This window comes from Ammodytes marinus (assembly GCF_949987685.1).
Source record: "Ammodytes marinus genome assembly, chromosome: 17".
Lineage (NCBI taxonomy): Eukaryota > Metazoa > Chordata > Actinopteri > Uranoscopiformes > Ammodytidae > Ammodytes > Ammodytes marinus.
This window is the reverse complement of record NC_137221.1, coordinates 21,897,304-21,911,458: the sequence shown is the minus strand read 5'-3', so window position 1 is coordinate 21,911,458 and position 14,155 is coordinate 21,897,304. Positions and strand designations below refer to the sequence as shown.

The 14,155-nt window shown below is 42.4% G+C and overlaps 1 protein-coding gene across 1 annotated transcript in view; it reads right to left on the bottom strand.

Moving 5' to 3' along the window:
* Positions 1-34: 34 nt before the first annotated feature.
* Positions 35-14,155, bottom strand: part of lamb1a (laminin, beta 1a) — a 27,111-nt gene continuing 12,990 nt past the window's right edge. Inside the window, exons 18-33 of the mRNA XM_080045010.1 lie at positions 10,950-11,093; positions 10,424-10,655; positions 9,949-10,112; positions 8,961-9,185; positions 7,861-8,078; positions 7,290-7,386; positions 6,097-6,466; positions 5,343-5,527; positions 4,696-4,925; positions 3,994-4,200; positions 3,508-3,652; positions 2,890-3,097; positions 2,565-2,706; positions 1,727-1,903; positions 745-904; positions 35-390 (exon numbers count right to left, since the gene is read on the bottom strand). Coding sequence (XP_079901136.1) covers positions 251-390; positions 745-904; positions 1,727-1,903; positions 2,565-2,706; positions 2,890-3,097; positions 3,508-3,652; positions 3,994-4,200; positions 4,696-4,925; positions 5,343-5,527; positions 6,097-6,466; positions 7,290-7,386; positions 7,861-8,078; positions 8,961-9,185; positions 9,949-10,112; positions 10,424-10,655; positions 10,950-11,093 — 3,044 coding nt within the window. The 3' untranslated portion in view covers positions 35-250. The remainder of the gene's footprint in view (positions 391-744; positions 905-1,726; positions 1,904-2,564; positions 2,707-2,889; positions 3,098-3,507; positions 3,653-3,993; positions 4,201-4,695; positions 4,926-5,342; positions 5,528-6,096; positions 6,467-7,289; positions 7,387-7,860; positions 8,079-8,960; positions 9,186-9,948; positions 10,113-10,423; positions 10,656-10,949; positions 11,094-14,155) is intronic.

The window sequence follows — 14,155 nt, the reverse complement described above, 5'->3', positions numbered from 1 at the left end:
CGAACAATTTTACATTTTAATACCTTTTTAAAAAAAAAAACATTTTAATACTTTTGTTTGTTGATGCAGCCCGGTTTACAAATCCGGAAACATTCAAAATCTTTCTCAATAAAAAATAAATCTTTGGTTTCATTTTTAAAAAAAATCATTCTTTTTTGGTCTTTTTCTTTTCCTATGAAGATGCATTCTGATTGGTAGATTTTAACATGTCATATTGAAAGAGGCGGGCCTTATATGACCTTTTAACCCTTTAGAACAGACAGCTGCTATAGACGGTGACTTTGTGGCTGATCTCTTGCAGCAGTGTTTTCACCGCGGCCTCCAGCTCCACCAGCTCGTCGGCCTTCAGCTCCAGACTGCGCTGGTTTGCACCGTAGGATTTCTCCAGGTCTGAAAGAAGCAACCAAAACACATCTAGTCAAACATTCAGTGCCATGATGATACTATATATACTAGCAGAGTAACGGCATTTCTAGTATGAAAGGTGCTACATACTAATACAGTTTATTATGCGCCATAGCTAGGCATGGGCCAATAACCGGTTTGAAGGTATACTGCGGTTTGAAAAAGTTTTTTTTGCTTAATGTTATCATACCGGCCCATGCCTATGCCATACACATAAAGGGTATTATTATATGTAATATATAATGTAAATGTTACATGTTGGACCCCTAAGCAGCAGTAGCTTGTGGTAATAGCACCAGTACTACAATATGAACAGAGTAACAGTCAGTGTGGTGTCACCTTTGAGCAGCTTTAGTTTGTCGCTGGCTTTCAGTAGCAGCTCTTTGGCTTCTTCTTGCAGTGAGCCCGCCCTCTTTTTTGCTGTGGCCACGCCCCCTGCCTTCTGGCCAATCAGCTCCTCCACTGTGGCGTATTTGTCCTTCACCTCCGAGTCCAGCTCCTGGGGGGGAAAAAAACAGTTTTGTGATTAAAGGAGAAGTAAGTGATATATTTTTTTATTAATATATATGTTAAATCTCTATATTCATACAGCAATCACTTAACAGTATGTGCAGTTCATAATAGAACTCTCCCATTCATTCAGCTTTGCAGTAATTGCCAGATACAATTTCGAGTATCCTGCTTATTTTTATCCAATCAGGAGACCTAGCGCTACAAAGAGGCGGGACTCTGTGCCCGTGAACGATGACTCGCTGCTCTCCATCACTGCACTATCTGACAAAGATGGCTGTGTGTTGATGTGGTGGTGACGTAGGGACGAGGGAGGGGACTGCTAACTACAGTCACTGACAGGAAGTTAGCTAAAAGGACCCTATCACTTACTTCACCTTTAATTTCAACAACTTGAGCACATGTAAATGCAGTACATGAAGTCACTTTCATACTTTACCTTAATACTTTATCATCGTGTGTGGTATATATTCTGTTAAAACCTATATTGTATTTTATTTTATTCTATTCTATTCTATTCTATTCTATTCTATTCTATTCTATTCTATTCTATTCTATTCTATTCTATTCTATTCTATTCTATCTTATTCAATTGTGTATTCTTTTTGCTATTTTATGTTCTGTAATATGGAGTATATCACACCAACATTTCACTGCTTCACATTCTGTATGAGCATGTGACAAATAAAGCCATTTGAATCTCCAATATTGAATATTAACTTTAGGCTTTGATTCACAGCTCCTGAACCAACAATCTGTTTATTAATATTAACCCTAGCCCTTTGACTGACAGCTGGCAGGCTGAACCCACCTTCTTCACTTCCTGTGCGATCTGTCCGATGCTCGCTGCCTCCCGATTGGTCCGCTCTGAGCTCTCGCTGACGTTGACGGATTTGTCTCGGAGCAGCGTCACGTCCTGTTCTAGCCGCTGCAGCCTCTCGGTGGCGTTGGTTAACCTCAACTCTGCGTTTGCCGTTTCCGACTGCACCTGAATGTGACACGGGCGGGACGGATGACAGGGGGTTAACAGCATGTTTATAATGTTAATATCAATATGTTATAATAAAGAAGAAATAAACTTTGGAGACGTTAAAAAAGTAAGTAAGAGTAGAGATTCATTACTAGAGAAATTCCTCTGTTACAAGTTACACGTCACCTATTACAATACCACGTGAGTAAAAGTACACAAGTGCCTGTTTTTTTCAAAGTATTTAAGTATCAGAATATTTAGCTGTATGGAATGTATAATGCTCAAGATGCACTTGGTGGTGGAGGAAGTATTAAAATTATTTTAATTCTTTTTTTTTTAAATGCCCAAAAAAAAGATTTTTTGGGCATTTTTATGCTTTTATTGATAGTGTAGAGACAGAGTTGAAATGGGGCAGAGAGGGGAGTGACATGCAGAGAACGACCGCGGGCTGGAATCGAACCCGGGTCCGCTGCTGGCCGAGGCCCATGGGGGGGGACGCCCTACCAACTGAGCTAAGGGCGCCCCCTCAAATTATTTTCTTTAGTAAAAGTACAAAAACTAGCCTCAAGGTACATTACTGGAGTAAATGTACTTTGTCTCAAGGTTACTGTGTGTGTGTGTGTGTGTGTGTGTGTGTGTGTGTGTGTGTGTGTGTGTGTGTGTGTGTGTTAGTACATACGTTGGTCAGCAGCTTGTTGGTGCTCTTGATGTCGGCTGCAGCCTGCTGTATGGCGCTGCTGGCTGCGGTCTGAGCGCGCTGGGCTTCTTTCAGCGCTCGCTTCACCTTCTCTGCAGAGTCCTTCACATCCAACGCCTCCTCACTGTGCAACACACACATAGACAATATATAAGACTGATGCCCACAAACCAATAGCACAGCAATATTATATTAGAGGAGATAGATAGATAGATAGATAGATAGATAGATAGATAGATAGATAGATAGATAGATAGATAGATAGATAGATAGATAGATAGATAGATAGATAGATAGATAGACTGACCTGGCATGGCGTGCTTGGTTGAGGAGCTTCTCTGCCCTCTGGATCTCCTCACTGCTCTGCTGTAGGATGCTCTCCACGTTCCCCAGCTCTGCCACCTTCTGGCGGATCTCCTCGGTCAGGTTCTGCATCTGAGCCGGTGTGGAGGGCATCTGCATGGCTAGCACCTCGTTAGCAACTAGCTCGATGCTCTCCAGGTCCGCAGAGTCCTCTACAACACACAAAAACACACACACACACACACACACACACACACACACACACACACACACACACACACACACACACACACATGGTTTATATTATTATGGGGATGTCACATGAACAGACACTTAAGGTACAAGTCAATGCCAACATTCCCAAGATGTGACTGAATTCGATTTTCTACAGTACCATAGGTTTCATGAGTACCCATGATGCAATTCTTCTGCAACTGACAGGGGCATCATATATGCTTACAAGTGTTATAGTCAGCCATTAAATACCAAAGGAGGAAGAAGGTCTACAGGTGTGGTGTGGGCGCCACACATCGGCATGGGATAACAACAACAAAATAAATGTTCAGTGGCACTGAAAGTATCTATTGCTTAAATATACTGTAATTGAATATAATGGACGTACGTGTGAGGAAGTCTTTGATGTGCCTGATGAGGCTCCTCAGCTCCTCGTTGCTCTGCTCCACTCTGTGTTTGGTTCTGTTGCTTTTCATCAGGACGTCCTGAGCGTTCAGCTTGGCCTCGTCCGCTTTCCCTTTGGCCAAAGACACCTGAACACAACACAGGGGAACACATTGAATACGGAGTAAATCCCTTAGCCCAAATAACCCTAAAAACACCTGGACACAAAACAAGTATAATAAAACCCAACAGATAATAATTTAGCAGTTAAGCAAACAAAGGATTTTTCTTATAGATGTTTTTGTCGCTTCCTGAGGAAAATAATTCACACTGTGTGGTTCAGTGGATGGATTTCTTTATCATATGGTATAATATCATATAGTATATATACAGTATAAGGCTGTCCCTGCAATTGAACCAAAGCAGTTTAAAACATGGACTAGAACAGCCCCACCAGAACCATTGTAACCAGAGTCCGGCCCCCTCTCACCATCTTGGAAAGCTTCTCCACTTCCTGCATGGCGTCGGTTATCTCCTGTTCCGATTCCCGGGCTTTGCTCCAGGCGCTGTTTGATGATGTCACCACGCCGTCACAGCCCTCCCCTCCACATCGGGGCTGACCCTCCGCGTCCACACAGCCCAGACCGCCACACGGGGAGCGGCATGAATCCTGGCCCGACGAAGGACTGCCACACGTCTGTTAACAACCAGGGAAATGAAGACAAATGGTGTCAGCACTAGAGTTTACTGCTAAATATGTGATCTATTCATTTCATTACAAATAACTTTTTATGAATTATGTCCAATGTAATCTGTAAAATTCTATTGATATTTATTCTCCTGAAAGATCTGAACAATGTGTAATTAATGAAGTTTAGCTGTCACAATGCACACAATCAAAACAATTAAAGTCTTCATTGATTTTTAAATGGAGGTGGAATTAAATATGTTTAAACAGGGATTCTAAAAATATATAAACCATCTGTGTTTAAAAAACTGGTGATTGTGCATAATTGAGTTAATAGTTTAATGGTTATGTTATTTCTTTGTGTCATAAATGTTCCAGTGATTACATTTTTCTTGGTTAGTTTATTAAGAATTTACCTTAGATAATCTTCACGTCTCTGCCACACCTTAAGTTACATAGTGCACCTTTAAGTCAAACTCATATTTAGTTAGTGACTCCTCCCACCTTGTGGCTGATCTGTGATTGGTCCAGAGACTGCAGTTCTCCTGCCAGGTCATCCAGCCTCTGAGCATGCTCAGTCTGTCTCCTCAGGAATTCTCCTCTGGTTTGGTTCATTTTGTCCTCGGTGTCTTTCCGTAGAGAGGCGGAGCTCTGCACTGTGCTGTCAGAGGCGTTAGCTTTAGCTTCAGCCGCCTGAGACTTCAGGAAGAACTTAGTGACGCTGTCCGTCGCTCCTGGCAACAGATGAGGGAAGGTAATTATTACTTTATACTGAAGGGCATTAAGACAGTTTGACGTTATGTACATTCACCTTAGGGCTGGGTGACAATTCAGTTTGAAATCAAAATTCAAATAAGTATTTTTTTTTTATCGCGAAAATCGATTTATTTTCCCTTTAACTAAGGTTAATATGTTTCTAAACTGTATGTGAAAGCGTCTCGTTTGGCTTACTTATTCATTTCATCATAACATCTTGCCTCTTTCTTATATATCCGTCCCATCCCCGGTTGTTTTCATGAGGACACCCCGTCGATGTGACATCACTTATGGTGCGCACTGGTTTGTGGGTCAGAATCGCCCAAATAGCGTGCTGATTTCAACACTAGAAATCCCCCATACTAAACCTTTAGTTTGACCTTTGACCCCCTCACCTGTGATGTCAGAGTTCTTGATGCGCTCCACCTGCTCCATCAGCTCCTCCACCGTGCGCTCTAGTTTCTGAGCGTCTGACGTCACAGACTCTAGTTTGGTTTCTGCTGCAGAGTCTGAGTCTCCCAGCTCAACCACATCCTGTTCAGTGTGGTTCAACGCGAGGTTCAGGGCCCCCATCAGGTCGCTGAGGGGACAAACGAGGGACAAACAGCATTAGATATGGGGTTAGGGTTATACAAACACATCTGCAGGTTACCCTACCCTGGTTTATATTAAAGTAAAAGGCGCAGTGTGCAATATGGGAGTATTTAGTGTCATTTAGTGGTGAGATTGTAGATGTCAACGCTCCCTTCCTAACCCCTAACGTTGAGGAGAATTTACAGAAGCTACGGTGGCCTTCAAGGACAAGAAGCTAGTAAATAAAGATGACATAATCCACCACTGCCTCAAGTCTTTCCACAATATCAAGTGATGAGGTGAAGAATTATTTCGTTATTTAATCTATGGTACTTCTTCTTCTTGGTCTTCCAACAGGTGCATTTCCCCAGGACGCCCACTATATATATAAAAACGCGTAAGGCTGGTAGCCGGTAAATTAGTTCACTCTGTGCTACTGTAGAAACATGGCGGCCTCCACGCCAAGAGATTATACACTAATTAAAACAAACTGATAAATTCTACACACTGGACCTTTAATCTCCCCTGGTTCCTATTAATATAATTATTATATATTAATATAAAAGATATATATACCTGGCTTGCTTTAGCAGTGTCTGGACCTCAGATAGCGGTTCTGCGGCCGGGTTCTGGTCCAGGATGTTCCTAATGTCCGCCATGCTTCTCTCCATGTTGTCGATGGAGTTTCTGTACGGGCCGCTGACACCGCTGGCCTTGATGGCGTGGATCTTGTTAACCAGTCGATGCGTCTGATTGGTCAGCTGGCCGATGACATCATCCCACTCACTGAAACACTGGTGGCAGCGCCGGCAGTCGGGGAAGGTCCCGGAGAAACCGCGAGCGCAGACGTCACAGCGGGGCCCGGAGACACCGTCCACACACACACAATGGCCGCTCACCTTGTTACACTGTTGCTGGGCAATGCCACGGGGGTCACAGTCACAGGCTGGAAGAGAGAGAGAGAGAGAGAGAGAGAGAGAGAGCAAAGGTCACAGGTTGTGATGTCACTGTGATGTCGCTGAATCTTTGATAATAAGAATAACTTTATTTAGTGTTTAGCTTCATTCACAGAAATACAATTCACAAAGGGCTTAAACATAGAAACAGAGAAAGTACTAAAAACATACAAACAATTAAGACGATACAAATAAAATAGGATAATTAACATCCAAACATGAGATTAATCATCTCACATCAGACAATGGACCATTTAAAGTCACAAGTCTTCATTGGCTTTTGGAAAACAAATTCAGAGACCAAATGTCTAGAAGGAAATGTAGTTCCATAAAACAAGCTGTGTGTGTGTGTGTGTGTGTGTGTGTGTGTGTGTGTGTGTGTGTGTGTGTGTGTGTTCTGAACATCTGGTTTGCATTATGCAGCAGAAACAACAAACGTGAACCAGATTCCCTCAGAGCAGACATACACCCCTCCCCGGGTTAGGGTTAGCCCCCCCTTGTGTGTGTGTGTGTGTGTGTGTGTGTGTGTGTGTGTGTGTGTGTGTGTTTGAGATATTTGGAGGTTCAGACGTCCGCATTAACAGGAAACCTCTGTGTATCTCCTTCAGATCTCCAGGAACATCTGGTCTCAATGAACCGCAGCAGAGCATGCTGGGAGAATATAAAGGAATGTTCCCCCAATACAGCGGGGCAGAACCAGAACTGGGACATCTAAAAACACATGTCACATCTAAAACAATCTCCACCCTTTAAACACTATAAACTGTGTGTGATGTGATGGGTTTGGGTTTAGGGGTTAATGTGTGAACTGACCGTGACACTGGACCTCAGGCTGGCCCCAGAACAGCTCTCTACACTCGCTGCATGTTCTCCCTCCGAAACCAGGATGACACGAGCACTGACCACTTATCTGTGGAAACACACACACACACACAGGTTAAAATCTTTACCCTAATACATAACATAACCCTAACATACACACACACACACACACACGCAGGCACATACACCCGGCACCGGACAGGAGGGTGTTATTTGTTAAACAAGTGGTGGCTGGTATTGCATCAACGGTGCCCACCATCTCTACCGTTGTGTCCTTGAGCAAGACACTTCACCCCAAACTGCTTCAGGGGGCGCTGTACTCAATGTGCCTTTTGTACAGTTGACAAAATTGACTAAATGAAATAACTTAACACAAACACACCACGACTGCTAACCTGTGGAAAACACACAAACGTTACATTCAGAAAAAAAAAAATAAAAAAAGTATCTTTAAAGCCAGAAAACCAAGTTAACTTAACTTCATAAACTAGTTGAAGGTGGTTAACCTAATAAACGGTTTACAGAGATGAGGACTAGGTATCTCTGGTGATGTTCAGCTCACCTCGTTGCATGACGTCCCATAGGAGTGTTGCTGGTCACAGCCACAGCTCTGACAGCCGGCTCCACTGCCCATGTCCCAGGTGTCCACAGCACAGCGGTCACAGTGTTGACCTATCACGTTAGGCAGGCAGTGACACTGACCATCACTACGCTCACAGTGACAGTCACCGGGAGACAGACAGCTAGAGGAAACACTGCCCAACCTGTTACACACACACTCTGTGGAGGGAGAACAACATTTATTTTTTATTTTTTTATTTAATACAGGGACAGTGCATATTATCAAACATTTCTGTCAATATGCCAGAATTAACCAGAAGGCTATTTTTCATCTGCAGTCCCTAGACAGATGGTAAAAGTCACCCTAAGAGAAAATAAAGTTACACATTTACATAACACAACATACCTATAGTAAAAAGTACTATTACAAAGTAAGTAAAGTAAAAAGTACTATTAAGCTAAAATATACAATAAAAACACAGCAGAGCAACAATCAGACAACAGCAGACAATGACATGAACAGGTTAATGGTATTGTAGACAGCTCTGGTTATCAATGAGCCATTTCTTTAACTGGAATTTAAATGACCTATATGTGTTCAGATTTCTGATAACTATGGGGGTGAGGTTCCACTCAGTAGCTGCACGAACAGAGAAAGAAGTAAACAGGTTTAGCTTTAAATCAGGGTTTGATTTGGTGATTTATAGAGTTGATATAGATTAATAGGTTTATATTATGAGACTCCAATGGAGGGTTGGGTAACCCCTCTGTGCTTAAAGACAATTTTTGGAGCCCTTTTGGTCCACCTGGATCTATTATGTAATAAAGCTTGTATAACATCAACCCTGTAATGCACAGTCAAGCTATAAACTACAGATTGTTCAGGACATCCTGGACTGTAAGAATATGTGCGCTGCAATGATGTCACTGACTTCAATGGAAAAAATTGTGATTGTATACACTAAGACAAAAGAAAAAATAAATCCGAATTTGAATTTCACAGATATTTGTTAAAAGTGACACACAAAGCAACATGACAGACATTTTTTCTGATGCCTCAAAGCGTCTTTCCACCTCAACCATCATTGCCTCAGTACTCACTCCTGCAGTCTTGTAGCAGTGCGTTGCCATAGTAGCCCAGCGAGCAGTGTTGACAGGCCGGCCCCTCACTGTGATGTAAGCAGCGTAGACATTCCCCGCTGCGGGCGTCGCAGGACTCCGGGTCCAACATGTCGATGTTGCTGTTGCACTGACACGGCTCACACGCCCCCCCGGCCTCCCCGGGGTTTCCATAGTAACCAGGTAAACACTCGTCACAGCGCGCACCTGCACACAGGAGGAGGCACACAACAAAGAACGTTAGTAAGACATCGACAACCATATAAATAAAGATAATAATACAAATTGTTATGATACAAATTTGTATTTTCAAGGCAATAAAAACAAAGCAAGCAAATAAATGGTGACAGATTCAGTCATGTACCTATTTTAATTGAACGCTAGGCTTAACAGTAATGTTTTTGATTTAAATGAGCTGAGTGTATGAGCAGACCTCAGGTTCTGTTTGAATTTTGACAGCCAATCAGTGGCCAGTGTTTTAGTAATAAAGCCGTTTGCACTCATATGTGTTTGAGGTGAAACAAAGAAAGTTGGTGATCTGTCTTATTTCCTGCTGTAATTACAGATCAGCTTCACATTCCGGTCTGTCTGTAACCAACATTTATAGTAATTATATGTTTCATCAACTGTCTTTAACTTGACGTTTTTGTTCATTCTTGCACCCCCTTTACTACGTGCTCCTGGGTGAGCGTACCAATGACAAAGGCATTAAAAAAACGATGTAAAAAAATAGCATTCTTTGCACTGATGGTCTCGTTTGCTGTTACATGTCATTTATGATCATCAGAGAAAAAATTTCAGAATTATTGAAAAGTGCCTTGTAGCACCTTTCATAAAGTTTTTACCTCTGTGTTAACAAAAGTACGCCTTAATACTGAATGTTAACGACGTAGGCTGCATCTTATTAGCTGTAGTATAGGAGAGGAAAAAGAAAGAGGAGGAGATTTGGGAAGGCACACAATGTTTGTACCTCTGTATCCGGTGTTGCAGACACAGGTGGCTTGCTGTGAGTCGTCGCCGCGGTAACAGCTTCCTGCAAACTGCCTGCTGCTGCCTGGGCCATCGGGACACAAACATGGGCGACAGTGGTCACCTGACCCCAAGACAGGGTCACCATAGTAACCATCCAGACACCTGATGACAACAAGGTGATTTAATGATTTGAAACCCCTTGAACTAACTAACTAACTAACTAACTAACTAACTAACTAACTAACTAACTAACTAACTAACTAACTAACTAACTAACTAACTAACTAACTAACTAACCAGTGTTATATCACAGGTGTAATGGGTTAGGCTGTGTATATATATAGCAACAGTCTGTTACCCGCAGCAACGGTGAATTATCCTTAACAGCGGGGCATTATCCAGAAATAACGGACCCGTAGCATGCCGTGACTGACCAATCAGAACAGAGCATGTAATAATATCATTCTATCTACCTGTCGCAGGTGGCTCCGGTAGTCTGGTCCCTACAGTTGATGCAGCGTCCCGTGTGTGTGTCACAGTCCTCGGCGTGTCCGTTACAGGAGCAGGCTCTGCAGGAGGGGAAGCCCCAGTGAGCGGGCAGACAGCGATCACACTGTCGGCCGTACGCTCCGGCTACACACACACACTGACCGCTCACAGCGTCACAGAAGGAATGCTGGGAGCCCAGGGGGTCGCACGCACACGCTGAAAACACACACACACACACACACACACACACATGAATTCCTAGAAATGTAGTGGAGTCAAAAGTATTTTTTTTTTGTCTTTGACATGTGGAGAGTGAAAGTCATACGTTTCCAAAAAAAGGAGATACTCGAGAAAAGTACAAATACTCTTAATTTCTAAAAATCTACTTAATTTAAGAACTCAAGTAGCCTGCACTTACTTTATTATTGTCCACCACTGGTTATAAATATAGATTGTACATAGTAAATAATGATAAAGATTATAGATTATGGATTGATGGGTGGTTCTCACCTCTGCAGCCGTTGGGTCCGAACTGGAATGTGGCCGGAGAACATCTGTCACAGTTTCTGCCGATGACGTTTGGTCGACAGAGACACTGGCCTCCGCTGGGGTCGCACACCGTGCTGAGGGAGCCCTGAGGGTCACAGTGGCATTCTGGGAAACGTAGGCAGGAGACATCATTAGATTAGAAAACCAACCAGCTTTCAAGAGTCAAACTAAAACATGGGGCCACTGTCTGAGAGAGTGATGGCTTTCAGGAATTTGAAGAAGATGAAGGAAACTGTAGCGTCTTGTCCAGGGGAAAAATAAACTTAATCCGGAGATATCACACACAGAAAAAATCAAAGAGAATTATATGAAAAATTACAAAACAAAGACATTTTATTGTTATTTGTGATCAATGCTCATGATTCTGTTACAAGTTTTTCTTGTAAATTATTTATTTTCAGTCCTATTCTAATTTTTTTTTGTGAACTTCCTGTGATTCTAATCGCCCACTCTCCGACAGCCAATGAATGAAGTTTGTTTGAGATTATTATTATTCTAATGAATAAAGTACACTTTCTTGTACAATTTTTTTCAGTTTACTGCATATTGCACACATTGGCCCTCATTTATCAATTTTGCGTGGAAACTGGTGCAGATTCTGGCGCAAATACCTCCCTACGCCAGGTATCGCGTGGGATTTATCAAACAGGCGTATCTCGCCAATCTCAGCGTACGCCAGGCCATATATTGATAAATGCGGCGGATGGAAACGAGTGTATCACGCCCCTATATTTTCTCAGTTTAGAGGCCTCGCCCAGAGGTTTTACGACATGGATATGCGCAATACGGCACTTCCCTGAAGTAGAAATTGACAGAATAACAGCGAAAGTAGAAAAAAAAGAGTTTCATTTCGGAGCATTAGCCTACAAGCAGCATCAAAGAACGACAGAAGGCAGCAGTTAGGAAGGAAATAACTGCTGCGGTCAACAGCGTTGGTGTTGACTCAAAATCGCCACTAAAAAAAGCGTGTTGCTGTTCTGAAATGCAACCAACTGGGGGTGCGGGGCTGCGGGCATAATATAAGTGGTGGAGGAGAAAAAGACGCACCAACTGTCCGATAATGGTCCCCATAAAATAAATACACGTCTGCAGAGATTTGAATGATTAGAATGTATTGGCCCTTTTAGATAGCACTATTCAAAAGGGTTTTAAAAACTAAAAATAACACATTTTGCGTTTGTATGACAGCATGCGCTTGGCACGAGTGGTCAGCCCGGCCGTCAGCTGCACAAGCCGACCCGGCAGCGATCAGCTGTGAGAGCGCCCACCGTCCTGCTCCACCAGCAGATAGGAACAACGTGCCAGTTAACGGTGGAAATTAATCGCTCGCTTTAGCATCAATGACACATTAAAAGAGGAACTAACATCTACAAAGTGCGTCAAATAAATAAAATGTTAAGCTGAATGTTGTGCCGTGTATTTTTTTGTATCATAAAGAGCAGTGTAGGCCTACTACATATTTAATACTTAGGCTAACATTTTGAATGAATGCAGTCCCCGTGCCTCAGTGTCCCCCCAGCTGCTCCAGACGGAGATAACTGCCGCAGTCCCATGCAGCGCTCCTAAGTGGCCGGTGTGTGCACTATTGAATCAGTGCTCCTACTCAGTTGCGCACCATAAGCTGCACAATTTTAAGTGATTAATATCTTTATTTCGGTCTGAGCAAACACTGCATTTGTATTATCTTCTTATAATTGTCCAACAAAGTCATCGGCTACCCGGCACAGCCTGCACTACGAGTCCATGCTGTTTACAAAATTGCGTACACGAGCTGAGAGCTGGCGTGGGATTTGAGCGTATCCTACGCTCACGTCCATATTGATAAATGCCGAGATTTGCGTGGAAATGTACGTACACCCATTTTTCTGGTCTACGCAAAATTGATAAATGAGGGCCAGTGTGAATAATGTTCCTCATACTGCACATTTCAATTTATTTACTTTTGTAGACCGTTTGGTTTTGTCTTACCTTTTGCACTATTTACAATCTATTTATTGTATATATACACGTATTATTTCTTCTTATCTTAATTGATCCTTTTGTACATATTGCACCTCGGAGAGAGAAACGTAACTTTGATTCCTCTGTATGTCTGGCACATATTGCAGAAACTGACAATGAAGTTGACTTGACTTTGACTTGAGTTAAGATGATTGAGTGTGACAGCTGGAGCTTGACACAGGGCCAGAGAGGGTTAGGAGTCACTGTGATCTGCCTCACAGAGGGCTAGGGGCTACAGTGTGAATAACTGCCAAAGGGTCTAAGGTCATAGTTGGATAGGAACTTGTCAGTTTTGTTATTTTAGAAGAAGAAGTGACGCATGCTGCAAACTACTGTACCCTTTAAACTAATTATTGCACTCAGACTGTATATGCTACTGGGATTTTAATTGTATATATTTGATTTAATGTTTCTCATTTAAACACGCACCAGTGATGAATACATTAAAGATCAATCATTTGGTCAGTAATATAGTTTATTCTGCAGAGCCTTACCAACTGAGCTAAAGGCGCCCCCATACATTGCTATACTTAATGCTCATACTAATTTATTTTTACCAAAGTTGCATTTTCATTTCAGGACTTTTACTTTTATAGAATATTTTGGCGCCGTGATCTGCATTCGGATCAATCATCACATAAAACAGAAAGTTTTCCATGTGAATGCACTCATCAGTGATTCATAACCTGCTGCTATGGGGTTAGGGTTAGAGTGGGACAGGGTGGGAATAGGGTTAGGGGTTAGAGTGGGACAGAGTGGGACTAGGGTTGGGCTGGAGGGGAATTCCTTAGAAGTTCACAGGTCAGCGCAGCAGAGCAGTTAAATCCTTCCAACCTCCTCCACTCTGCAGATTCTATTATTTCTATTCTATTATTTTGCATTTTACAACAGTTTTTAAGTCCATATTAAGTCCGTTTACAAATGTATTTCAAATCCAAAGGAGTGCAAAGAGCCTGAGGTAACACAATGTCTACTTCAAAAATAAAATAAAATAAATGCTACAACAACAGCGTGCTCTGGAGGTAGGAGAAACTGCGGCCATGCAGATAAACACGATTAGAAATAAACGAACGCGTTATGCTCAGACTTTAATTAATCGCGAATAACGCGATACACTCTGACATCCCTTATTAGTAAATGATTTAAGAAGGACTGTATTTAAAGTA